This window comes from Gopherus flavomarginatus, chromosome 4, assembly GCF_025201925.1.
Source record: "Gopherus flavomarginatus isolate rGopFla2 chromosome 4, rGopFla2.mat.asm, whole genome shotgun sequence".
NCBI lineage: Eukaryota > Metazoa > Chordata > Testudines > Testudinidae > Gopherus > Gopherus flavomarginatus.
Window position 1 is genome coordinate 77,653,692 of NC_066620.1, and position 27,875 is coordinate 77,681,566.

The following is a 27,875-nucleotide window of genomic DNA, read 5'->3' on the forward strand; positions in this document are numbered from 1 at the left end:
TGGGATAGCTGCCCTACAGCGCTGCTCTCACCAGCAATGGAAGTGCTGGCAGTGTAAACACTCTGACGCCTGAGGAATTGAGTGAGTACACAAACCAGTGCTTTACTTTCACCAGTTCCCTATCACCAGTGAAACTTACAGCACAAAAACTCAGTAAGTGTAGACATACCCTAAAAATTAAAACAGACCTGCTTTTTCTTTAAGCTTTTTCTTACAAGGTTGTTTAAGGGTACTGAGCACCTTCATCTTCTGTTGTTCACTCATAATCAAGCGTTACAGGAACTTTCCTATTTTAACTGCCCTAAACAAAATATGTTGTTTGCAAATATAAATTCCATGACCCCAAGGAATCTCTCAGAGGCACAGACAGGAACTAAAATAATAAGAGACCAATTTTTTCCAGTGTAGAACATATTGTCAGTATGTTGTTCAGTATGTTGAATATTGCATGGTACATACTTAGTATCCTTGTTACAAATTTTCTGTCATTAGTTAAAGGGGAAAAACAGAAGTAAAAATGCCCACAGAACTTTCACTTTCAGTAAGTAAAACATGCAAGAAAAATAGTAGTAGCAATGGATCTTTGCACATCCTTGAAAGTAAAGAGAAATTTAGAATAAAGATATCCCCAAATGAAACCCCTGGAACTTTGGAAGAAATAGATTAGATATATCAAACCAATTTTACAAATTGCCCAAGTCTATATAACAGGTTGGACCAATACCCCAGATCCAAGCAGCCCTAAATTATAAGATATTCCAGATCCAGATCTGGATTCCAGTTCTGTACATTGATCTCATTTTTAATCTAAAGTATCACTTTGTAGTTAGATTATAGTATTGTTGCATGGTAAAGTCCTGAATGTGAAGGAAGACTGGATTTGGATATGTCATCAGCACAATTTGATTGCATTAGTGAAAGGTCCCAGGCATTAGTCATTTATCAAGCACCTGGCACACATATGGGAAGTGTACAAATAATAATTCATATGGCAGTGTACCTCTCAATTTCCTGTTCTCTCTCTTCCATGCCAATCACCTCCACCCACTGTAATAGATGCCCTACTGTGTCATTCCTAACACGTGCTACATGCAAATATATATAGAGAGAGTTAGACATAAAATCCTATGTTATCATGTAATAGGGCCTTTTCTCAGAATTCTTAATTTCATTTCACAACATTGTGTTTCAATGCATGGCATATTTACAGTACTGTTGAACAGTGATATAAGGCTTTTGAATACACAGAGGTAGCTAATTTCTTAAATACATAATACAAAAATATATATGATGTCTGTATAAGAGAAGCACTCTTTAAAAACAAATGTCTTTCTTTCCATACTTTTTCATAGTCTGTCTATGGATTACAAAATGACATTCGAAGTCATAGTCCTACCCACACACCAGTACCAGAAACTAAGCCACCCACAGAAGACGAATTACACCAAGAGGTTTGAAAACAATTATAATAAACGTCTAAATAAACCATTCTGGAAAATAAAATAAAAATTGACCATAACTGTCAAGTATATTTATTTAACATTTAAATTAGATCAATTAAATGTTTAGAGGAAACAGAGTTTGAGAGTATACTTCTTCTCATCTCAGTATGTGGAAATTTATGCATATAACTTTCATTAAGGGTAATGGGAGTAGCACTATCTTTTTTTATTCTTTATTAACAGTGTAAGGCTTTACCAATAATCCAGTTTGTGTGTTCCTTTTGTAATTAAATGCATTAGCCTTTTTGCAGTAACCAGTTCACTCACTCTCTCTTCCAACACTTCACTTTAAGGTTTGAGAGCATAGTTGCATCTCAGGGTGTGTGGATTTACTCATATATTGCCATTAATACTTCATTAATCTTTCCCAGAGCAATAGAAGCGGTAAACAGTGGGTGACTAGGAACAATTAATGGATTTCTCTGTAAAAATGAAAATGCTAATTGGATTTATATGATGAACCTTTAGGAAAAATGTTATACTTGTCCATTTTTAGCTATGTGTAATGTCTTGTATTAATAGAGAGTTCCATCTATTTAAGAAATATTATGATAATATGTCATTATAGCTCATATACACTTCTCTGTGACTTAGGAAAAATTAAATTTACATTGTAGTCCTAATAAAAAGTTCTGAAAATAAAGTCAAGCAAGATATTACTCATGCCACTCTTTGCCTTCACTTTTTCAGATAAAATATTGGCAAATACAGTTAGATAGACATCGATTAAAAATGTCAAAAGTTGCAGAGAGGTACGTATATTGTCACATTTTCTATTTTTGAAATGCTCTAAGAAGTATCTAGAAAATTTCTGTGAGAAGGAGCCAGAGAGGAGGAGACAAGGGAGCTGCGATGTGTTATTCAAATTGACTGAAGACAGTTTACATTGTGTCAGCTGTGAAGGCATGTCTATTTTCTGATTCGCTAATATGGTGAGATTTAATGCCATTTCTCTCAGTTCTGTGAAACAGGAAAAAAAGTGCTGAATTTAGAAGAAAGCTGTAGCGTGATCTTGAACACTGCTTTGTATACTAAGCTCCCTGACATTGCCTACCCTAGGAAAATTGCTATCTGTTTTTCAGGGCCAGTGTGGAGAAAAGGCTACAGAATTCCTAATGTAGATGTAACCAACTTGTTATTGTATGTTGTATATGTCTGTATGTCCCTATGTACAGAGGCTGTGTCTGTTACAGCTCTGCAGTGCAGAGCCTGGCTCTTTAGCTTCACTAGAGTGCCTCTTATTTTCAGCTCAGGAGGCCCCAAGTTCAGTTCCTGGTATTGACCAAATTGATGGTGTCTCACAAACTCCCACTGAAGTCATCGGGTACCACAGCTGGTGTTGATGATTTTTGTGGGCCTGCAAGACAATTTTTGCACCACGACATTGTTCTAAGTTCATTCCCGAGAAATTAAAAAAAACAACTCTTGTTTCATTCTCTTCCCCCACCATCACCATCATTAACTGACTCTTATCCTGCATGCTATCACCCCACTCTGCATTAATAGGACTTAACGCAGTTTTTATAAGTAAATAGGCAACTATATCTCCAAGAAAGCCAGAAATATCCTTATTTTCAGAACTAGGGGCCTGTTTTAGAAAAACCATGGTTTGCCATTTCCCCCCGCCATAGTCTGGCCACCTGAAAGAGCCACTGCACAGCTGAGTTGGTGAATCAGGCAGTAGGCTGAGTGACAGCACCTATGCAGCTCAGGGACTTATCCCCAGATCTGTTGTACAATAATGTTGCCACATTGCCTCCATTAAGCCACCCAGTGAGCTCCCCTCCCAACTCAGCGCTCCCCAACTCAGAGTCATATCTACTTATTTAGTTTTTTATTTCAGCTTCTCTCTGTGCCTTATTTCAATCTCTTTGCACTTCAGTTGCCTCATGTATAAAATGAGGCTAAAACCTGATTCATGGGTTCTGTGTTAGACTTTATTGATTAATGCATTTGACATTCTTCAGTGAAATGCTATGCAGAAATGTTTAGAAGTATTAATAAAGCTTGCAGTTTATTTTATTTCAGCCCTTGATAAAATAAGAAGCACTATCCCATCACCACCACTGTTTACTTTTAAAAAACAGGTTTCTGATCATAAAGCTCGTTAACATGACAATGGTTTTGTTTTTCTAGTCTGTTAGCTTACACAGAGCAGTATGTGGAATATGATCCATTTCTTGTGCCGCCTGACCCCTCTAACCCGTGGCTATCAGATGACACTACATTCTGGGAACTAGAGGTCTGGTATGTTATTTCTTCCTTCTTTTCAGATTAATAATGTACACAGCAATAATTTCCATCTTTGCTTGAAATGTGCAGATTTCAACCATACGTTCTGCAGGACAGTACTGAGGCAGATAGGAAATGAGATTACCATGCTACCAATTTGCTCTTGGTCTTTTCAGCTGTACAGTTTCATGTTATTTTGGATGGATTTATATACTCGCATGAAAAACTGCAGGGTCCACAATGGCCAATATACAGGGTTCCACTGAGGAGGGGGACAAGAAGGGGAGGCCCATATATACATGTGTGTGTGTGTGTGTGTGTGTATACACACACACACACACTCCTATGCCATATTGATTAAGCACAGACAGTGTGCTTGGCACTGACAATTAAATCTTTGTATAACAACATCGTATAAACACAAGTGACTTGGAAAGCAAGAAACCCATAGCTGAACTTTAGGAGTTTCCATCATTATTTGCATATACAACACTAAAGTGCTAGCTTAGGTCTGTGACTACTTTTTTCCTTGTCCATAGCAAAGAGCCAGGGCAACAAAGGGTAAAGCGATGGGGCTTTGGCATGGATGAAGCACTGAAGGACACAGTGGGGAGAGAGCAGTTTCTCAAGTTCCTGGAGTCGGAGTTCAGCTCAGAAAACTTAAGGTGAAGCTGAAGAGTTTTTATTTTTTAACAACAGCTAAGAAATGTTGTGTGTGTCTGGTGCCATTTTTTTTTAATTTATTTTCTTCCTTATAGATATAGTCCCATTTCTTCTCCTTAAGGGTCCAGAATCCTACAAGGTGTTGCATGCCCTTATTTTTCAATGGCTTTGAGTGTTAATGGTGCTCAGGCCAACACCAACAACTATATAAATACTCCGCATCCCTAAACACACTATTCTGATCATGTCCAGTTTCTAGAGGGATCCTCTCTCAAATCATCATATTACATGTCTCAGAAACACTGACCAGCCACAGGGCTTTTGCTATCTTTAAATACATACAGCATTATAAGGACAGCACACTTACAGTGGGAAATTTTCAAATGCAACTAAAGGATTTAGGAGCAAAAATCCCATGGATGTTTGCTCCTAAATATCTTAAATATCTTAGCTGATTTTGAAAATCTCCCTGGCAGTGATTAAAAAGAACAATAAAATGCTCTTAACTCTTAGTGTAGGTTAAACATGGTATGACTGATGTGACTTGCTCCTGTCATGCAAGTTTTTTAGAAGCTTGTAAATCTCCAACAAACGTCTCTTCAAAAATTGCATAATAAAGGCACTGTGTATGTGTAGGACAACTTGTCAAATCTAAATTTTTCTCGTTTAAAACAAGATCTCTTTTAAAAATGAACAGAAAAGGCCTATTTCACAGTATAGAATTATAGTCAAACCACTAGAAAAGCCATTTTTGGTTGTTGCTGTTCCAATGAAGCTGTATTAAAACTGCCAATATATGCATGTGAGAAGGACTTAACAATGGATATTAATTTTTGCTCATCTATGGCCAAAAAAGGTGAATTTTGCTTCTCAAAGGTATGTATATCAAAAACCCATCCCCATACTAAGTTATTTTCATTGCCTAACTGTGATTCCCTTAAAAATGGGATTCACCAGGCAATTGAGCACTATGGAGAGAGACTAGCGTGACCAGACAGCAAGTGGGAAAAATCGGGACGGGGAGTAATTGACGCCTATATAAGAGACCCCCAAATATCGGGACTGTCCCTATAGGAGCGGGACATCTGGTCACCCTAAGAGAGACCCTGGTCTAGTGTAAAAGCCCTAATTTGAAAGATGCCAAGCATCCCCAGTTTCTAGAGATGAGGGTACATAGCACTGAAATATTTCCAAACTTACATCAGAGTAACTGGGAGCAGATTATTCCATGCTATTGGGCGTTGTTTTACCATACTATATTTAACATATTCACAGTTTGGAGATCTCCAGTATTAAATCTGGATTTAATGTGGTAATAAGGAAACCCCTTATCTAGTCAAGTTATAGAAGAATTTTGGATCAAAAATATAAATTAAATATTCTGGACCCTATCCTGTTCCCAGCTGTTGTTTTGCATTGATTTCGGAGGGACTAAGATCTGGGCTGATGTGTGTGTGTGTGTTGCTAAATAACATGTTACTTGTAGGTGGCAATTTCTGAATTAAAAAAACTAAGTGATAATTAAAGGGCAAACCTTTTATCAGCCTGGTACAAAGAAATGGGAAGATATTTTTTTATTGAAAAAATGTCCCAGTAATTCCTTATTCAAGGCAGCTGTTCAAACATGAACCTGTTCAACCTAGCATATGCTATGTTTTCTACACTTTTTCTATGACTGATTTGTCTTGCTGCCAACCAGACTGTTACACACAATCCCAGGCTCTTTCCTCTAATCTTATTTACAACACTAACCACAGGCAAACTGCAAGTAACTGATCCAGCAAAATACCCTAGAGGATTTTGTTTGGAGCTAATTTCTCAATATGCCATCTACCGTTATATCTATCTATCTAGGTTCCTATATTAGCGTAATAAAGCATAATATCTGAGCAGAGATGGGTGCCAAATAAAAAGCTATGCCTGTGACATGTTAGAGAGAACTCATTTTAAAGTCTCATATGTCTGAGACTCAAAATGCCACTGATTGCAGTGATATAAATAAAATTTACTTCTGACATAATAATTCCATACATAATGAGTCACAAAGTACCTGTTGATGCACAATGGCACACCTAAAAGTCTCAGCATCTTCCTGAATGCTATCACAACTCAGTTTTGATTTCTTTAAATGTAGGAGCACCTACATGCTTACACAGCTATTAACCACATAATAATAGAATTTGTAGTTTGGGAGATTTGATAGCATCTTTCTAATACTGTGGCAAAGGGATTTGCTTCCATCAATAGCTCCTCAGCTTAGTAACATGACTAACATAACTTCACATACATGTTTATCAGGTGTCATCCCTTTTCAGATTTGACCATGACTGAATTTAAAACAAGTGTCTTCAGAACTGGAGGAGTAGCAAACAGATGGGACTATAGTTCCAAACTGCGAAATGTCCTGTAGAAAATACAGCATTGGGCTTCAGGCAGTGAGGAAACATTCACTCCTAATCAATCTAAAGCCGTGTGCCCAGGTCAATGGAAGAAATGGGGGAGATATAAAAAGAAGCTGTAATCAAGGAGCCACACCCATTACATGAAACCATGTTTATTTTCAGCTTTATCTCATTAATACTGTCAATATGACTTTTTTTCATGCCCTTTAGTTGAGAAGTGGAATCAGGATTGGTACTGGGAGTGAAGTTGGCCCACAGTAGAGTATTTCTTAAGAAGTGCAAGCCAATGTGAAGAAATTTGAAGCAATAGACTGAAACTAAGAGGAAGGATAGTTCAGTGGTTAGTATGCTAGCCTAGGACTGAGCACATGTAGGTTCAGTTTCCTGCTTAGATACAAGCAAGTTAATTAGTGTCTCTGTGTCTCTGCATTTTGGTTCCCTATTTGTAAAATGGGAAGAATACTACTTCCCTACCTCAGGGGGGTGTTGTGAAGATAAATAATTAAAGACTGTGAGATGCTCAGATACACAGTAATGGGGTGGAGGAGCCATGTAAGCACCATAAATTGATAAAACATAATACCGTACTTCTTGGGTAAAGAGGCAGCTCAGCTGGATGAGAGACATCCCTAGTCAATATAGCTACTGGTTAGTCCCCTTTTGCTCTTCATTCAGCTAATATTTCTTGGAAAAAGTCTGATCGGGGTATTAGTAGTGTAGCTTCAGTACAGGGCATGGGATTCTGAGTGGACCATTTAACTCAGAAGGCTCACAGAACTGCTCCTCCATGCATCAAGCCTACACTATTATACCCTCCTTAGTAATCATCCACAGAGCAAGTCCTTTTGGAAGCTCTGCTTTATGCTTGGCTCACTGTGAGACCAAGTATTACAGTAACACAAGATTTGAGAGTATCATTTTTGCAAAATTCCTAGCTCCTGTTAGGAAGCAAAGAACTATATTTGAAATGTGGATGCTTAAGTTTTAGCATGATCCAGTACTGCCTGGATCAGTTGGTTGCCCAGGCACACTGGGATATTCAAAGGAACGTATGAGATTCAGGCACCTAAATCCCATTGAAATATGAGAGTTAGACGCCTAACTTCCTTTGTCTTCTTTGAAAATCCCAGCCTCTCTCCTTGTCTGATCCTTGCTATGTCTATGTATCACTGAAGTCTCTGACCAGTAAGTATTTATATGTTAAAGCAGCAAAGAATCCTGTGGCACCTTATAGACTAACAGACGTTTTGGAGCATGAGCTTTCGTGGGTGAATACCCACTTCTTCAGATGCATGTGGTGGAAATTTCCAGGGGCAGTATATATATGCTAGCAAGCAAGCTAGAGATAACGAGGTCAGTTCAATCAGGGAGGATGAGGCCCTGTTCTAGCAGTTGAGGTGTGAAAACCAAGAGAGGAGAAACTGGTTCTGTAGTTGGCAAACCATTCACAGTCTTTGTTCAATCCTGAGCTGATGGTGTCAAATTTGCAGATGAACTGAAGCTCAGCAGTTTCTCTTTGAAGTCTGGTCCTGAAGTTTTTTTGGTGCAGGATGGCCACCTTAAGGTCTGCAAAAGTGTGGCCAGGGAGGTTGAAGTGCTCCCCTACAGGTTTCTGTATATTGCCATTCCTAATGTCTGATTTGTGTCCATTTATCCTTTTCCGTAGAGACTGTCCAGTTTGGCCAATGTACATAGCAGAGGGGCATTGCTGGCATATGATGGCGTATATTACATTGGTGGATGTGCAGGTGAATGAACCAGTGATGGTGTGGCTGATCTGGTTAGGTCCTGTGATGGTGTCGCTGGTGTAGATATGTGGGCAGAGTTGGCATCGAGGTTTGTTGCATGGATTGGTTCCTGAGCTAGAGTTATTATGGTGCGGTGTGCAGTTACTGGTGAGAATATGTTTCAGGTTGGCAGGTTGTCTGTGGGCAAGGACTGGCCTGCCACCCAAGGCCTGTGAAAGTGTGGGATCATTGTCCAGGATGGGTTGTAGATCCTTGATGATGCGTTGGAGGGGTTTTAGCTGGGGGCTGTATGTGATGGCCAGTGGAGTCCTGTTGGTTTCTTTCTTGGGTTTGTCTTGCAGTAGGAGGCTTCTGGGTACACGTCTGGCTCTGTTGATCTGTTTCCTTATTTCCTCGTGCGGGTATTGTAGTTTTGAGAATGCTTGGTGGAGATTTTGTAGGTGTTGGTCTCTGTCTGAGGGGTTAGAGCAGATGCGGTTGTACCTCAGTGCTTGGCTGTAGACAATGGATCGTGTGATGTGTCCGGGATGGAAGCTGGAGGCATGAAGGTAGGCATAGCGGTCGGTAGGTTTTCGATATAGGGTGGTGTTAATGTGACCATCACTTATTTGCACTGTGGTGTCAAGAAAGTGTACCTCCCGTGTAGATTGGTCCAGGCTGAGGTTGATGGTGGGGTGGAAGCTGTTGAAATCGTGGTGGAATTTTTCCAGAGTCTCCTTCCCATGGGTCCAGATGATGAAGATGTCATCAATGTAGCGTAGGTAGAGAAGGGGCGTGAGTGGACGAGAGCTGAGGAAGCGTTGTTCCAGGTCGGCCATAAAGATATTGGCATATTGTGGGGCCATGCGGGTGCCCTTAGCAGTGCCACTGATCTGGAGATATATATTGTCATCAAGTTTGAAATAGTTGTGTGTAAGTATAAAGGCACAGAGCTCAGCAGCCAGTTGTGCTGTGGCATCGTCAGGGATAGTGTTCCTGACAGCTTGTATTCCATCTGTGTGTGGGATGTTTGTGTAGAGAGCCTCTACATCCATGGTGGCTAGGATGGTGTTTTCTGGGAGGTGACCAATGCATTGTAGTTTCCTCAGGAAATCAGTGGTGTCACGGAGATAGCTGGGAGTGCTAGTGGCATAGGGTCTGAGTAGAGAGTCCATATATCCAGACAGTCCTTCAGTGAGAGTGCCAATGCCCGAGATGATGGGGCGTCCAGGATTTCCGGGTTTGTGGATCTTGGGTAGTAGATAGAATAACCCTGGTCGGGGCTCTAGGGGTATGTTGATTTCTTCTGGTGTTAGTGTGGGGAGTGTCCTGAGTAGATGCTGTAGTTTCTTAGTGTATTCCTCAGTGGGATCTGAGGGAAGTGGCCTGTAGAATTTGGTATTGGAGAGTTGTCTGGCGGCCTCCTTTTGGTAGTCTGACCTGTTCATGATGACAACGGCACCTCCTTTATCAGCCTCTTTGATGATAATGTCAGGGTGGTTTCTGAGGCTGTGGATGGCATTGCGTTCTGCACGACTTAGGTGTGAGGCAAGCGATGTTGTTGTTCCACGATTTCTGCCTGTGCACGCCGGCGGAAGCATTCAATGTATAGGTCCAGATTGTCATTTCGACCCTCAGGAGGAGTCCATGTGGAGTTCTTCTTCTTGTGCTGTTGGTGGGAGGGCAGGACAACACTGAACAGTGCACTGATACACAAGTGCCCTCCCACCAACGGCACAAGAAGAAGAACTCCACATGGACTCCTCCTGAGGGTCGAAATGACAATCTAGAATTTTGTGTGGGGCTTATTTTTGTAATCACACACCATACTTGCTGTAAAAATCACTAGCACCAGGGATAGATGCTTCAGATGAATCCTTTCAAATAAATAAATCAAATAATGGTATACAGCTCAGTGGTGTGAAACATAGACTACATCAGCCTTATGTCTTAATGGTCATGCTTTTGTTTACTTTATATGAAAGAATATATACATACATTGTAGTTTAATTATACCGTAATAAAATGATTTGATTGGTGGAGGAGGGAATGATACAGGAGATAGGCATATTGGGTTTGACTGATTTTTCCCTTTCGGCCTCACCTTGTTTTTCTTGTTTCTATTTATTATTAATCATTGTAGATTATTTTTAAATGTTTTTATCTATTTAAATATATTTATCTGAAATGCCAGTGGGAAGCTAGTTCTGCAGTTAACTGACCATGAAGAAGAGTTATTGGCCTTTGTTGCAAGGTATAACAGGCAGAGCTGGTAGCAACCTACAGTTAAGATTGTCTAACACTTTCTATTAACTCCTGTTTTCAGTTGCTAATAAAGGTGCCAAACTTTAATCTCTCAGACTGAAATGTTCCATGCTTGCTCTCTGCTTCAGAATGAATTTTGGAATATTTCAGCGATAGGGGTTTCGAGAATAAGGCTAAGGATTAATAGGTAGTTTAGCCAATGTTAACATTTTTTCCAGCCATTCCCTTGAAGAGTTTTAGCACCTCCTTGTTTTGGAGCAAGACTTGGTATTTGGAAACGAGGTGATCCTAGGTGTCAGAGAGAGGGTTTTTTCTGTCCTCATGAAAATCCATCCCAATATGACAGAGTTACAAACCTCTCAGGTGCACATGCTCAGTGGAGCTTGTTAGGAGCTTGCTGCTAAAGCCTCCAAATGTTCCGTCCAGCTCCATAAAGCTACCCACAGGCCAACTGCACTGTGTTGGAGTCCTACAGAGCTCCCCACATGATAGGCACAAAACTAGAGCTCCAGATACAGGGATGCACCAGTAGCTTTGGCCCATGGGTGGTTGTATTGCGTGAGGAGGAGCCTGTGAGTTCTAATTAGGGTTCTTCTATTAGCTGGTGTTAATTCTATGAATGTCACTTCCCAGGCAATCTTAATTTGGCCCCTTGTGTGTATGCATGATGAACAGTATTTAATTACATGTTTACATACTACTTGTTCTACAGAACTCTCACTTTATTCAGTGCACTGGAGAGACAGTGATTGAAGCAAAGGGTTGTAAGAAAAGAAAGGATGTTCTCTTGTGTTTAAGGTACTGCACAGGGACCCTGCAGGTCTATGTTCCAACCCTGGCTATGCTATTGATTTCCTGTGTGATAGCTGGCAAAATTAATGCACACACACAAGGCGGTAACCTTAAGGCTTGACTCTTCTGTAGGAAGAGGGTATGCATTTTGTTTTGAAAGCTCAGTAAGCAGATTAAAATGTGTATATGCAGTGAATAATCTACCTAGACATAGCATATTGGAGCTCTCAGCAGATTTTTTGCTTCCATTTTATAAGAAGTTTCTACAATTACAGTCTCATTTTCTGTAGGGTTTTTGGAATACTACCATTAGAAATGTAAAATAAAAATTAATCTACCAGTGAGGAGCTTGTGCTCACCTTGATGAAGATGGGTCTGGATTGCCTTTCTTTTCCGTGCTAGAAGCTACACGTTCCTCCAAAGTAGTTCAGTTTATCTCCTGCCTATTTTTCCATCATTGTCTGTACCATAGTGTAAGTCAATGGTTCACATGCAAAATAGCATCCTGGGTTTATTTGTGGGGCTCCCAGAAATATTGGTGATAGCAAGAAGGAATAAACAAGATCACTGTCCTAGGATAGATCCTAATGGATGTCTGGGTCTGAAAATGGCTGTGGTTACAAAGAACATCCTTTTCATTTCTCTGCTCTTTACCTACCTTTCGGACACATGAATAATCAGCCAATCCCAGTAGGTACATTGGAGTGGGGCTTGCACTGCAGGACGTACCCTCTGAAATGTAAATATCTAAAGCAGTTTAAAACAACAAATTAAGGTTGCCTACACTCAACAGAATTATTTACTGGGTCAGCTGAATTAAAGTCTGTGTGCTGTGCAGTTGTTAAGCTCGTGTAAGAAGAACACTATTCTAGATGCATTGCTTTCAAATTTACAGACCAAATACAGTAAAACCATCAGATTTTGGTGCTTCAGTGGTTAGGGCACTAACCTAGGACTACAGAGACTTGTGTTTTAAGCTCCTGTTCTGCCACAGACTCCCTGTGTGATCTTGGGCAAATCACTGAGCACCAGATCCTCAAAGCAACTTAGGTGCCTAAATGCCTTTTGAGGGTCTAGGCCTTCATCTCCCTGTACCTCAGTTTCCCATCTGTACAACGGGGATAATAGCACTCTCTGACATCACAGGAGTGTTTTGAAGATAAATACAGTAAAAGGCTTTTGAGGTGCTCAGATATCATTTAGAGGTCCCTAAAATAGATATCTCAAAAGATGGAGGCTGATATTAGGCAGTTGAAGATCAAGTTGATGGGAAGCCGTAACAAGCTAAACCATTGAATGAGGTTGTCAAATACCCTTTTAGGCTTCCAGCCATACAAAAAGGAGAGATGAGACAGAACAGGGACCTATCTTTATTTCACCTCCCCTGCTACAAAGAAGTACTGGGCTCATGTGACTACCCTGCCTTCCATTTGTTAGAGTTAGGCCAGTTTAATAAGGGGACTATGAGACTAATTGCTTCCAATGATGTAAACTGAAGTGAAGAACTATTTTGTAAGGTGTTGTTCTGTTTATTTGCTTTGCTTTGCTGTCTTTGTGCAGCAGCCTTACCAGACTGTAAGTATGCAATGTCATTTTTGACTTCTTGGGAGACCTGGGTAAAACACAATAGTCCCTCAACACAGTGAAAACATGTCTTAGTCTTGCAGTATATTCAGGACAATACCATGTTTTAATCGTATTCCCAAATCATGCTCTCATCATGTAAAGTCGAAGCCAGAGTGCGGTCAAGATCAGTTGAGTCCCAACTTCTCTGTTATTAGACCAACCGTGTTGACATCACATTGGAAGACTATGTTGTATCTGGTTCCCCTGACAAAGCAGAAACCACATTGTAGTGGGTCCTGTCTTCTCTGAGAATAAAACTGTGCAAGTTTATGGCACCATGCTTAAGTCCAGCTGTTTATAGCAGGATTCCCAGAGCAGTTATCTTTTTTGTTAACTGTGTTGTACAGTCTGTGGACAACCAAGTAGTGATTATAGTACAGTGATCAAGGTAACCATGCAGGTTCATTCACCTGCACGTCCACCAATGTAATATATGCCAGCAATGCCCCTCTGCTATGTACATTGGCCAAACTGGACAGTCTCTACAGAAAAGGATAAATGGACACAAATCAGATATTAGGAATGGCAGTTGTGACAAAGTTCCTCCTCTACCTTGGTGGGTCCTGCACTTATTTGCAGATTTGCTCACCTCTGTGATCTTCCTCACAGTCTGGGTCAACTCCTTCTGTGTCTGATCAGGAGTTGGGAGGTCTGGGGGGAACCTGGGCCTGCCCTCTACTCTGGGTTCCAGCCCAGGGCCCTGTGGATTGCAGCTGTCTATAGTGCCTCTTGTAACAGCTGCATGACAGTTACAACTCCCTGGGCTACTTCCCCATGGCCTCCTCCAAACACATTCTTTATCCTCACCACAGGACCTTCCTCCTGGTGTCTGATAACGCTTGTACTCTGTAGTCCTCCAGCAGCACAGCCTCTCACTCTCAGCTCCTTGTACCTCTTGCTTCCAGCTCCTCACACACACTTCCTCTCCTCTAGCTCCTTCCTCCCTGACTGGAGGGAGCTCCTTTTTAAACCCAGGTGCCCTGATTAGCCTGCCTTGATTGGCATCAGGTGTTCTAATCAGCCTCTCTCCCTTAATTGGTTCTAGCAGGTTCCTGATTACTCCAGTGCAGCCCCTGCTCTTGTCACTCAGGGAACAGAAAACTACTCAGCCAGTGACTAGTATATTTGCCCCCTACCAGACTCCTGGACCACACTGGCCTGAGTCTGTCACACAATATACAAAAACCTGTAGGAGAACACTTCAACCTCCCTGGCCACACAATAGCAGACCTTAAGGTGGCCATCCTGCACCAAAAAAACTTCAGGACCAGACTTCAAAGAGAAATTGCTGAGCTTCAGTTCACCTGCAAATTTGACACCATCAGCTCAGGATTAAACAAAGACTGTGAATGGCTTGCCAACTACAAAACCAGTTTCTCCTCCCTTGGTTTTCACACCTCAACTGCTAGAACAGGGCCTCATCCTCCCTGATTGAACTAACCTCGTTATCTCTAGCTTACTTGCATATATATACCTGCCCCTGGAAATTTTCACTACATGCATCTGACGAAGTGGGTATTCACTCACGAAAGCTCATGCTCCAAAACGTCTGTTAGTCTATAAGGTGCCACAGGATTCTTTGCTGCTGTAACCATGCTAGTATCCTAATAGCAACAACTGTATAAATGTGATTCCAGGTAGCACTGTTCAGATCACATTTGGTCAAGGCCTTTTTAGCGATCTTTTATTGTGCAGAAAAAATATACCATGGTCCCACACATAACCTAACATGGCCTGCTGAAGTATGTATGCTCTGTATAGCAAGAAGCTAGATTGGATACTGCTATTACAATTGCTCAAAATACCAGGTCAAGGGATAGGCAATGAAATTGAAAGGGGGAAAATTTAAAGCTGATAAAAAGAAATACATTTCTGGACAACATGCAATTAGCGTGCACAGTTTACAGCCACAAAATACAGTTGAGGTTAAGAGTTTAGCAGGATTTAAAAGAAGATTAGACCTTTATATGGATAAGAAGTGGTCTGGCCTAGTGAATAGGGAGGAAGCAGTAGATGTGGTGTATCTTGATTTTAGTAAGGCTTTTGATACAGTCCCACGTGACATTCTCACAAGCAAACTAGGTAAATGTGGTCTAAATATGATGGGTGCAAAACTGATTGAAAGACTGTACTCAAAGACTAGCCATCAATGGTTTTGCTGTCAGACCGGGATGGCTATCTAGTGGGGTCCCAGAATGGTCTGTCCTGGTCCAGTACCAGTCCATATTTTCATTAATAACTTTCACTAATGGAAAATGGAGTGGAGAGTATGCTTATAAAATTTGCTTATGATACCAAGCTAGGAGGGGTTGCAAGCAATTTGGAGGACAGGATTAGAATTCAAAAGAGCCTCGACAAATTGGAGAATTGGTCTGAAATCAGCAAGATGAAATTCAGTTAAGACAAGTGCAAAGTACTGCCCGTAGGAAGGAAAACTCAAATGCACAACTACAAAATGGGGAATAACTGGCTATATAGTAGTACTGCTGAAAAGTATCTTGGGGTTATAGTGGATCACAAATTGAATATAAGCGAACAACCTAATGCAGTTGTGAAAAAGGCTAGTATGCTGGGGTGTATTAACAGGAGTGTTATGTGTAAGACATGGGAGATAACTGTCCCGCTCTAATTAGCAGTCTCAGCTCAACTACTATGTCCAATTCTAGGTGCCACACTTTAAGAAACATATCAAAAAAAAATGGAATGAGTCCAGAGGAAAGCAACAAACATGATAAAGGGTTTTAAAAAACTGACCTGTCAAAAAGGTCTAAAAAACTGGGCATAATTAGTCTTGAGAAAAGAAGACCGAGGGAGGAGACCTGATAACAGTCTTCGAATATGTTAAGGGCTGCTATAAAGAGGATGGCAATCAATTGTTCTCCATGTCCACTGAAGGTAGGACTACAAGTAATGGCCTTAGTCTGTAGCAAGGGCTATTAAATTTAGATATTTGGAAAAACTTTCTAACCATAAGGATAGTTAAGCTCTGGAATAGACTTCCAAGGCAGTTTCTGGAATCCCTGTTATTGGTTGGACAGACACTTCTCAGGATGGTTTAGGTACACTTGGTCCTGCCTCAGCACAGGAGGCTGAACTAGACCACTTGAGGTCCCTTCTAGACCTATTTCTATGATTCTATAAATATTCATGCTTCAAGGCAACCTCTGTTTGATGGGGGTTAGGCAGAAATTTCCCTGTGAGCAGATTACCCTGTAGGGTTCCTTGCACCTTCCCATGAAGCAGCTGATACTGGCCACTGTTTAATACAGGATACTGGACTAGATAGACCACTAGTCTGAGCCAGAATGGCAATTCCTATACAGAAACTATATAATCCTAATACAAAATTCATGGCTACCACTTTGCTCATTGTTATGTATTGTTTTGTGATGTGTGTAAAGCAGTTTTTATGTCATTACAAACTATACTAATGAGAAGAGGCCATGAAAGGCTGCTTATACCAGAACCTAGGAAAGAAATTAACCTTAGAATTCAAGTTGCCATATTTTGCTGTAGGTTCTGGTTAGCAGTTGAAGATTTGAAGAAGAGACCTAATCGTGAAGTACCTGCTCGAGTCCAGGAAATCTGGCAGGAATTTCTTGCTCCAGGAGCTCCCAGTGCCATCAATCTTGATTCGAAAAGTTATGACAAAACCACACAGAATGTGAAGGACCCAGGAAGATACACATTTGAAGATGCTCAGGTCAGTATATGATCTTCATCCAGGCACTTCCGAGGTATAGCACCAGCCATTTGAATGCACACTCTTACAAACAGATATATTTGGTAGAGATAATATAGTGTTCACTTTTCTAAAAATATCAGTATCAATGCAGTATGGGGGAAACTCATTCCTTGGATTAAGGCCTATGCATTGCTTAAGTGTCATATGAGCCACAATTTTGATGACTGTAGTGGTGCAAAGGCTTCAAGCTGGTGCCCTGCACATGTGTGAATCTGCCCTGCTAGCCGGGAGTGTAGTCCAATATAGGTACAGTGAAGTTCATTCTCTTCAGGTACCAGGTTTCTTAACCCTTTTGTTCAGTTGAGGTAAAAATGCTACAGAAAATCAAACGAATTTCTGCCTCTCAGGATCTGCTCTTGAAGGACTTTTCTTAACCAAAATGAGGAATCTGTTCTTCTCTGGATGCATGTTCATACCTCTCATTAGCATTTATAGGAGGCAAAAGTTTATACCAAGAAAAGACTGTTTGTCCCATGGGAGGAATAAATATAAAGGCTTGTACTGAGGTTATTTCTCAATTCTATGTACAATTGTACCTTATAAACCTCATTGTAAAAGTAATATCCACTGAACAGCATAGTAGTCTTCTAGGAACTGTTCTTCAAGGAGTGATATTCTAGGAATGAAGGACGATTGAGTATGACTTTCTAAGATTTTTTTTCGCCATTTTACACTTCGTGGGTTGATTTAAAAAAGAAATACGGTACGATACACATAGCAAACCGATAACTCCAGTCCGAGTAGCCTTTGTTTTAGATTGAGAATAGCGCAGCACAAAACAGCAAAATTTTCCTGAGGGAGCACACAATATGTCTCCACTCTGATAGTCTGCATTAAACTGAACACACAATGATTGTCTGCCTATGCTGAGCCCTTAGAAATTTAATGGTACAGTACACATAAAACAAAGACATAAATTACATAGTTAAATACTTCAGAAATACAGGAGCTCTGGAAGCAGAGATATGTTGGAACTGCAATAGCTAAAGAAAAGCAACCTTCCTTGCCATTATTCTAGTTTTGGAAAATGGGTATGAAAGCTCAACACTCCTTTATTTTCTTTCTAGATTTTTTTCCATTTGTGTATAGTCTGGAGTATGCAGACTCTATGCAAAGAGGCTTTTTCCCATCAGAACTCCCTCCTTTGATCTTGTTCAGTGTAATTTAAGTCTGGCAGTGAACACTTCTCACTCAGAGCAATCAGGATAAGGCTCACCTGTCCTACCTTGAACATTATGATCTTTACCCACTGTGCTAAAATGGCAAGATTTTTTCAGTAGAGGGCCCCTTCTTTTGGAATTTGCTGCTTATGATGGTCTGCCAGGTTTAGAGTTGAGGAGTCTCCAGGGCATCAAACAAGTAACTTTATTTTTGTTTAAAATACAGCTCTAGTCTGTAAGGTGACTCACTATAAAAATGGCATAATGAGGTTCCATATTTGTCTCTTGAAGAGTCCAGCTCTAATGTGTTCAATTTACAAGTAAAAAAAAAATATTTTTTCTAACTCCAGCTTTGCCAGCTTAACCTGGAATCTGAGAAACAACCTGGGTTCTTTACTTCTTGTGCATTACCACCAGTAATAAATTCTGCAGTTTAAGTTATTCTCTGTGACACATCTGCGAGGCTGTTGTTTACAATGGTGTTTGCATAGATCCAATTGGCTGAATGTTGTTAACCAATTCTGTTCTGATACTATGGATGAAGGAACATAATCCTCTTTGTTCTCTCTTAGCTATATTAGCTGTGCTAAAAAAAAAAAAATCAAATGGTGTAAAGACACTAAAGGGGCCAGATATGAATGCATGAAGGTAGCATGTTGGGTCAGAAGGTGCTATTTTTTTACATGATCACTTTTCAAAGTTTATAAATGCATTAGATTATCCAAACTGAGAGAATTTTGAAAATTTGATTGACTTCTACCTACATTTTGTCTCCTTTCATTTACTTTCTCCATTCACTCAGCTTGCACTGTATAAAGTGTTAGGATTTTCACTTTCAGATTCATTCACTAGGTCAGTGTTGTTGTACCAGGATTTCCCTATACTGCAGGAGAGAGTTTAAATTGTTTTATAAACTGGTTTCATTGAATGCTTACAAATATATATTTCTATTCATATTGGGGGGTTTTAAACCCTCCCACCCCAACTGTATAAAAACAAATACAGACTCATGGACTTAGACTACTTTACATTTTAGCCCTTCAGCTTTTAAGGCATTCTGTGAATTTGATTTCTGAGCATTCTCTCTCTCTCTCTGTAGCAGAGGCTGCTCAACACAATCTGCTGCCCTAGGCACACTTTAGTATGCTGCCCCCGAGCCACTCAGGTTTGGCCCAGCCACCTCTCTGTTATAACAGATGGGCGGCCAGGTCAAATCTACTACCCTGGGCAGCTGCCCAGAAATCCGAAGCCCTTGGAAGCTGCTTAGTTTGCCTATAGCTAGAGTGGCCTTGGCTCTGTAGATATCTGTAAATTCTGCAGGGCATGAGTTCACATGCATCTGAACAGTACCTGGGGCATGATCTTGACTGGGCTCTCAGGGTATATTAAACTGGATTTATGTCTGAATACATATCAGTAAATTACAGATAAACATATTACAGGGATATTGTAATAATCTGAAAACCAGATTCAGGAAATAGTTAAGGTTCAATTTAAAAGAAATCCAAACGTGTTATGGTACGGTATGTAAATGGACAGTTAAGGCACTTTAACGCTGTCCTGTAGTGAGGTGATGCAGTTACGGTCAGTGCATACTAGTGTTTGCAGCCCCGGATTAGATTAAATTTAAAGACAACATTTGAGTCCTCACCCCTCATGGTATCACTACAGGGTGGAGTTTAGCAGAAAGGCCAATTAACCCGAAATACAATGTCTACAAGTGTAGCCAATGGACTATTCAGTAAATTTATCTATAATGGAAGATTGCATTATTCTGTTAGTAAAGTAATTTGGGACAAAAAATGGTTTTATATGGGTGTTACATTTTTTGGAGAGTCTATTTAGCTGATGTACTTGTAAATTCTCAGAAAATTCACTCAAATATAGAACAAGTGCTTTAATTTAAGGGGAAAGTACACTGTATTCTTCACACATGACAAGGTGGTGGATTCTACTTTAAGAACAAAAGTCAATTCAGCCTTAACTCTAGAACTGCAGCCAAGGCTCCTTCTATAAAAATATATTACTAATAATCTCCAGTATCTCTCGATAGTGGCATTAAAGATTCTGTTATTTACCTTTTTTATTTTAGTCCACCGCATCTTGTTTTCAGAACATCCATTCAAAATGTCAATTTTTTAAAATGTTATGTCTTTTCTCTTCAGGAGCACATTTACAAATTGATGAAAAGTGATTCCTATCCTCGTTTTATACGATCCAGTGCCTACCAGGAGCTGCTACAGGCCAAGAAAAAGGTATTGGTCCATCTTGTCTTTTTGTTGCTCGGTGGTGGTTGTTTGCTACAATATGTGGATTTCTCTCCCCTGTGCAAGTGCAGCTGGATATCTGGTAGGTGACCAGGTTGGCTTATTTAGAGGGTCACATACATACAGTAGTTTGATAAATGTATCCTTCACGCGTGTATGTTTTAATAAGTTAAATTAGCAAAACCTATTTTTGTTTTTACATCTCACGTTGTAGCACTCTTTTTGTTACCAGCAACTTAAAGTGAAAAGTAGTTTACAAATATTTTAAATAAAATAAAATCCCTGCAGTGTAGTCTTTCAAATTTGCAGATATGATAATTCTCATTTTCTTTATTTTTATTTATGAAGCCTACTGATTTGTTTAAAATTGATCTCATTGGTATAAATAACTTCTGATTTCAATTTTTTAAAAAGTATCTTAGGATTTCTTTCCCTCCCTGTGATTATATGTCTAGTTTTATCAGGTTAGGAATCTAATATGAATGTGAGATCATGTCATACTTGTGCAAACAAAAAATCTTACCATGGTACAGCACCCTTGCTTTTTAAGGTCCAGGTTATGCAATGAGCTCTGCAGAGACAAACCCTTCACTGTGTGGAGCATCTTACATGATAGGGGGTCAAAGTGCTGAATGCAAGGATATTCCAAAACACTTTTTGATGCAAAAGTCTATAATGAAATTGTTGTTTGTTATTAGTGGGTCTGATTGTGCAACCACCACAAATTTTTAAATCCTATTGCAATTAGTTGGGAACACTGTTTGCAAAATCAGGCCCAATATCCTGTGTAGAAGTAATAGTAAGCTAGTTCTGATCTTGATAATACTAAACTGTGCATAAAATAAAAATCTAAAAATTATATGGAAGTACTGTATGGTTTTTATTCAAATGTTAGTTTCTGATCATCCAATATGGAGAAATGTTGAAAGTTCCACAGAGCTGCTACTGTGTATGCGAAGTCCTTAAGTTTTGCAAATGTCAGTTCATTGACACAAGAAATGCTCTTCATAATTTTTTTTTTATTTTCAGTTTTTCTTTTTAATCAAACCAGTTTGATCCACTTGAGAAAAGTTTTTTTTATCAAATATTATAACTGCTTTGCCCGTCCATTGTTCTATAACAGGCATTCATTAGCAGTTTCATACCTACTTTTGCTTCTTGATTTGTACATGAGTTTTGTTTTGCAGTCCATTGTTTCATCATTCCTTCTTTTCTGCTCTATTTGTTTCTTGCTCTTCTTCTTTTTTCTCCCCTTTTCTTTTTCCTTTTTTTATTTCCCCCTTTTTTAATTTAAGTTGGAAAACACACTGGATCGTCGAACATCTTTTGAGAAATTCACACGCAATGTGGTAAGTTTGTAACCTTGGCAAACTAATGAGCCTGATCAATGAAACACCCTTCTCCCCACCACCACCCTATTCCCTCACCTTTTCTCCTTCTGTATGGCAGCAGGTAAAGCTTTGCATTCATGCAAGTTTACAACTTTACATAGAAATGGCAGCTTTGTACTAGGCTTTCATTACAGTCCTCCCCCAGCTCTCCCTCCTCTTACTGACTAACCTCAGAGAAAACCAGGTTGTTATTGTTGCTATAAATGGAGAAATGGATCTGTGGGAGCCATACTGTTTGCATTAAGAAACATGAAATACACCCTAGAAAACGGAGTTAATTCACTCTTCATTTTTTTCATTAAACTAAAGGAACCTCTGGAAACCTGCTTCATGCTGTTACCTTTCCTAGTGCATCATAAGAACAGACATACAGGGTCCATCTAGCCCAGCATCCAATCTTACAAAAGTTGCCAGTGCCAGACACTTCAGAGGGAATGAACTGAACAGGCCAATTATCAAGTGATCCATCCCCTGTTGTCCAGTCCCAGCTTCTGGGAATCAGAGGTTTAGGGACACCTGGAGCAATACATTGTGTCCTTGACCTTCTTGGCTAATAGCCATGGATGGATCTATCCTCTAATTCTTTTTTAACCCAGTTATAATTTTGGTCTTCACAACATCCCCTGGCAATGAGTTCCACAGGTTGACTTCACATTGTGTGAAGACATACTTCCTTATGTTTGTTTTAAACCTGCTGTCTATTAATTTCATTGGGTGACTGCTGACTCTTGTGTTATATGAAGGGGTAAATAACACTTCACTATTCACTTTCTCCACACCAGTCATGATTTTATAAACCTCTATCATACATACACACACCCCACCTTGTTAGTCATCTCTTTTCCAAGCAGAACAGTGCCACTCTTTTTAATCTCTCCTCATATGGAAGCTGTTCCATCTCCCTGCTGGTTTTTGTTGCCCTTCTCTGTATCTTTCCAATTCTAATATAACTTTTTTTGAGATGGGGTGACCAGAACTGCACACAGTATTCAAGGGGTGGGTGCACCATGGCTTTATTATAGTGGCATTAAGATGATCTCTCCAAATACTATGTTTGATGAGTATTTTAATACATTGGTTTCCTTTCCTTTTGCTATTCCTATTTTGTCCTAGATGGGGTCCGGCCAATCTTATAATGGGGCATGGAAGGGGGTGGGAAATAACCTGTAACAAATGTCCCCAACTTCTCTCAAGCCTAATAATGCTTCTCAGGTTCAAAGGTGCCTTGTGAGCAGTTGATGCTTATGATGCACTAGGAGTTTGTTTGAATGTCATTTCAGTGACACAGTACAAGCAGCCACAAATCCTGTCTACACACTTCAATTCTGCTCTGTTCCTTATTCACCAAAATGTAAGAATTTATTTTTGAAAGATGTTGCAGCAAGGTAAAAATGGATGTTGTTGGATTTCTTATCCACATTTTCCCACCACCAGCCATGAGCTCCACCGATGTCTTCACTTACTGGATTATTTTTATTTGTGCCAGTCTTTAGGTCTTTTTTTGACATTGTGCAAGTTCAAACTAAAGCATTCAACACATTTATTTTTGTAGGGCAGAAACATCCCTATTTTTCCATGCCATAAAAACTGTACACCAACACTGAGGGCGAGCACTAACCTGTTATGAAAAGAGGTAGAAAGATCTTGGATTATACTCAAGTTTGTCTGCATTGTCTGTTGAATTGTGCAGTTCACGCTGCTGTGTGTGTTTGTTGTGGCTTTTGCTGTGACTATCGGTTAATGGAGCTGTGTGTGTTGAAATGAAAAGTATAAAAAGCTTCAGCAAAGATCATGGTTTTTGTTTTTAGTTTATAAGGGAGGAGGGGCAGTTCTCATAAACAGCCTCCTGTATAATGAGTTCTTATCTCTTTAAAATAAATTTATTTTATGCTAAACAAAAAAGAAAAAAGTGAAATGAAAGACCAAAGTTCTATGATGAGGCTGTGGGGGTATCTCACATGCTAAAAGAAAACAATATATATTTTTGATGTTTCATTATAGATAAAGGTTTCCTATAATACATATTGGGTATCTTATTTTGTAAAATCAGAAATTAATTTGGATTCAATGGGACAAAGTCACTAAAAGTCCAGGTTAAAGTTGTTAGGTAAAACTCATTAAAAATGAATAAATAGCTATGAAACAAACAAAAAAGTTTGAAACAAAAACCCCTATTTTTTGCATGGTGGTGTTGCCACAGCATGTTTCACTGTGATTTATGTATTGTCTAAAGAGATTGTTCTATAAAACAACTTTATACATAACACTCATACTTTCTTTCACTGAGATGTTTAATGGGAGTTCCTGTCTTATATAATCAAGGCTGCACTAATAAAGAAAACATGGGAACAATGACAGCATACTGTGACTTTTGAGAGCTAGACTTTTCCCAATCAACCAGTGGCAACCTACAATAATGGGGATAACTATGGGAGTTTTGAACCAAAGGTGGCCCAGTGCAGATGAAATGATTTCAGTCTGCCTAGTGCTGTTGAAAAGAAAATTTAGTCGTCACTGCTAATATATAATAATAATAATAATAATAATTAATAATATGTAATGTCCAATATACAGATAAAACCCAGATAAAATATGAACTAGAATGTTAAATTTAATGTGTGGTAAATCACTGAAGAATGTTACCCAAAGTAAATGTTAACTTTTCTGCAATGTATTCATTCTAACTCTGTATGTATCTCCTCTTCTCAATTTTCCTCCTACCCTCCACCCCCTTTAATGACTTTTGTCTTTTGAACTTTGTCACCCTATACCCCAGAACAAGGTAGATGCCACAGAATGATTTGGGAAATTTGTATTAAGTAATAACAATTCTGAGATAGGGTAAGAACAATTTAAAAAAAGGGTGGAGAATAAAAGAGAGAGTGTAAAGGGAAGAGAGTCTGGGCAGGGGAAAGATTTTGGGGTGAATATAGCACTAAAGGGTGGCAAGTGAGGAAAGAATGGGTGGAATAATGGAGTAGTTGGCTAGAATTGAAAAGGGTGACAAAGTCTTCCCAATTGTGTGTTTAGCATTTTGCCTTGATATGTAGGTATTTGGTCCTTTTTTTTGTCCTGGCTTGTTACTGAGTAATGAGAGTGGGAATAAAATATTAGTACTCTTCTTATTTCTCCCACCACTACCAAGATGTAAGAAGGTTCTGGATAGGCCCAATTCTGCAAGCTGCTGAAAATCTTCTGTGTGGTGTTGAAACCTTCAACTCCCATTGCAAACAGCAGACTCTTGGCAACTCCCAGAATTGGTCCTAAAATGGGATCTTTATATTTGCAATATGATTCTATTGTTTGTGGTATCTCTTTTTAACTCAGAAAAAATCAACTCAGCATCACGTTTAAGGGAAGTCCTGCTAGTATCAACTGTGTCCACTCACATAAAAAGGGCCAAATATTCAAACACAGGCACTTCAGTTGCCATTGTGTAGTACACATGCACACACACTGAACAGTAACAGCACAGACATATCTGGACTTGCTGCTTGCTAATGGGAGTACTTGTGAACTCAACTGCTCACTTGTGAGCACAGCTTCCCACATTTATATGTACAATGTCCTGTTTGTGTGTGCACATGGATAGTTTCCATTCCCAGCAAAGGCATCTGTTTGAAAATTTGGCCGTAAAAAGTTCTAGGCATAGTCCCATCACTTAGAACATCAGTGATCATGACTGGATTGGAAACCAGGAGGACTTCCTAACTCAGGTGTGCATTGACCTCAATGTAACTACTTCAGTAGCAAGGTGCCACTGTGTGAGTATGGCAAGTAGAGTGAGAAGTGGAATGAGGACTTCTGGATTTTGCAAACTAGCACCTGTCAGTTTACAAACTGATGTATTTGTATAACAGTACCCTGGCTGGATTGTCTGTGGGGACTGTACCCCAGAACTCTGGAGCTAAAAGCATGGCCCTCTAACACTTGCACTTAAAGGGCCATAGAGGAGGACAGAGACTCACTCTGGGTTACACTTGCCTGCAAAAGCATTTGCTAAGTCAGAAAGTTCTCTTGAGATTTTCCCTTCATTATGCAATATAGTTATTTCTGTAACAGAACGATTCATATTTCTGGCCATGTAACACAATTTACAAAAAAAAAAGGACAGAAAAGCTAAATTCAATTTTGTGTTTCTTGGACACTGGAAAAAAGTCTCTCTAGAAAGCTCTCAGTAATTCAGTTCATTTTGTGAAAATCCTAATGCACCACGTGCCATCAAATATTGATGAGCTATAGATATCAGCATGTTTATATTGCCACATAAATTTCATCACTGCAAAATTATAACCCTCTTGGTATTCTCTACTATAGATCAATATCAGTTAATAATGCCATAAAGATGAGCACTATATAGACACAATAATAGCATGGAGAAAAGATTTCTATATAAATGTCGCATTTGTTACTGCTCACAATACATTTTACTAGTGTATAGAAATGAATAGCAAAAAGGCAAAATTATTCTGTTTATTTTGCCTTGGTATACTCAGAACTCCCAAATAACTGCAGAAAAACATTGCAGCACACTGAAAATGAAGTGGCATGTAGATGTTCAGTTTAGGCTTGTGCATGGATTTGGAATAGTAGCTAAAGGCAAGGTGATCTCAGATCTTTCTCAGCCATGCATGCCTCTCTATCCCCCTGTGGAGCTGCTCACATTATGATGTGACCACAGTGGGAAAAGCAGGTTCTGTTTACCTGATACCCCTGTTATAGTCCCGTAGGCAGGCAGGATGCTGGAGAGGAGTCAGAGAGTGGGAGAACTTTTGGCTCCTCCCACTTCCCCTTCTTGCCCGGCCAGCCCAAGTACACAGGCTCCTGCTAACAGGGTTTGAGCTAGAGAGCTAAAAATAGCAGTGAAGATGTTGCAGCACAAGATCTCAAGCCCACCCTACCCCTTGAGTCTGATTTCAGGTGGCTAGCCTGAGTCTCCACTGGAGCCACAACATCCACACTGCTATTTTTAGCACACTAGCTCGTACCCCACTAGCGTGTCTGTCTACCCTGGCTGAGAAGCTCTCTTCCAGCTGCAGTGTAGATATACTCTAGCTGGACAAGGGGCATGCAGCTTCCCCACCAAAAACAGTAGAACCTTGGAACAGGATGGTTTACACAGAAATCCTGCATCTTGGCAGGGGGTCAGACTAGATGTCTCTTGTGGTCCCTTCTAAACCTAGGATTCTGTAAGTAGCTAATTTACTCTGCCTCCCAGAGCAAGAGAGGAATTGTGACTGAGACAGAACTTGTTCTCTGATCTGCTTCTGGGGAGATGCAACAATGTAACACTCCCTAGACAAGGTAGATTGTAAGGTTACAGCCTATTGAGGGAAGTCTGTGTGTAGAGGGGAATGATGAACAAAGCACCACGTTGCTCACTGGGGTAGTGAGTAAGTAACAGCAAACCTACAAGCTTACTGTATCTCAAGCAGAGAGGGATGAAGAGATAGTTGGCTGCCAGCAAAGAGCAGGGCCAGCTCCAGGCACCAGCTTATCAAGCAGGTGCTTGGGGTGGCAACTCCGGAGCAAGGTGGCACTTTCAGGTATTCGGCGGCAATTCGGTGGAGGGTCCCTCACTCCCGCTGGGAGCGAAGGACCTACCGCTGAGTTGCCACAGATCGTGATCACGGCTTTTTTTTTTTTTGTCTGCTTGGGGCAGCAAAACCCCTGGAGCTGGCCCTGGCAAAGAGAACAATCCATGCAAGAGAGGGAGAGGCTTTTCTAGATCAGAAAAAGAGGCTGAGGTTAGGTAGAAGCTAGCTAATGTGTGTTAACTAACTGCAATATATAACCACAATCTTTCCATAGTGTGGATGCAGGTTAACACCTTTACCTCAACTTAGCTGGCTGGGCTAACTCCCCCCATAATGCAATATGTCAGATGTGTGTGAGCAATAAGTGTGCTGTCTGAAGGCTTCGCCAGCTGCATGTTTGATTGCAATGTCGAAGTCCCCCAGCTTCAAAGCCAGCCTAGAAGTTCCCTGGAATAACGTATACACGTTCACTCTTTTTGTAGTACCTTAGCAGTGTATTTAAATCTTATCCTATCTCCTTTCAAATATCAACTGTAACACATTTTTGTGGAAATTAAAAATTAATA

The 27,875-nt window shown here is 40.0% G+C and overlaps 1 protein-coding gene across 5 annotated transcripts in view; it reads left to right on the top strand.

Moving 5' to 3' along the window:
- Nucleotides 1-27,875, top strand: part of RGS7 (regulator of G protein signaling 7) — a 444,093-nt gene that overhangs the window by 408,424 nt on the left and 7,794 nt on the right. For 2 of the 5 annotated variants that reach the window (XM_050950420.1, XM_050950421.1), the window contains exons 11-18: nt 1,353-1,451; nt 2,193-2,254; nt 3,639-3,749; nt 4,274-4,399; nt 16,726-16,912; nt 20,280-20,369; nt 21,677-21,730; nt 23,325-23,405. In XM_050950420.1, the coding sequence (XP_050806377.1) occupies nt 1,353-1,451; nt 2,193-2,254; nt 3,639-3,749; nt 4,274-4,399; nt 16,726-16,912; nt 20,280-20,369; nt 21,677-21,730; nt 23,325-23,399 (804 nt within the window). In that variant the 3' untranslated portion in view covers nt 23,400-23,405. The remainder of the gene's footprint in view (nt 1-1,352; nt 1,452-2,192; nt 2,255-3,638; nt 3,750-4,273; nt 4,400-16,725; nt 16,913-20,279; nt 20,370-21,676; nt 21,731-23,324; nt 23,406-27,875) is intronic. The other 3 variants (XM_050950423.1, XM_050950422.1, XM_050950424.1) reach the window with 2 other exon arrangements.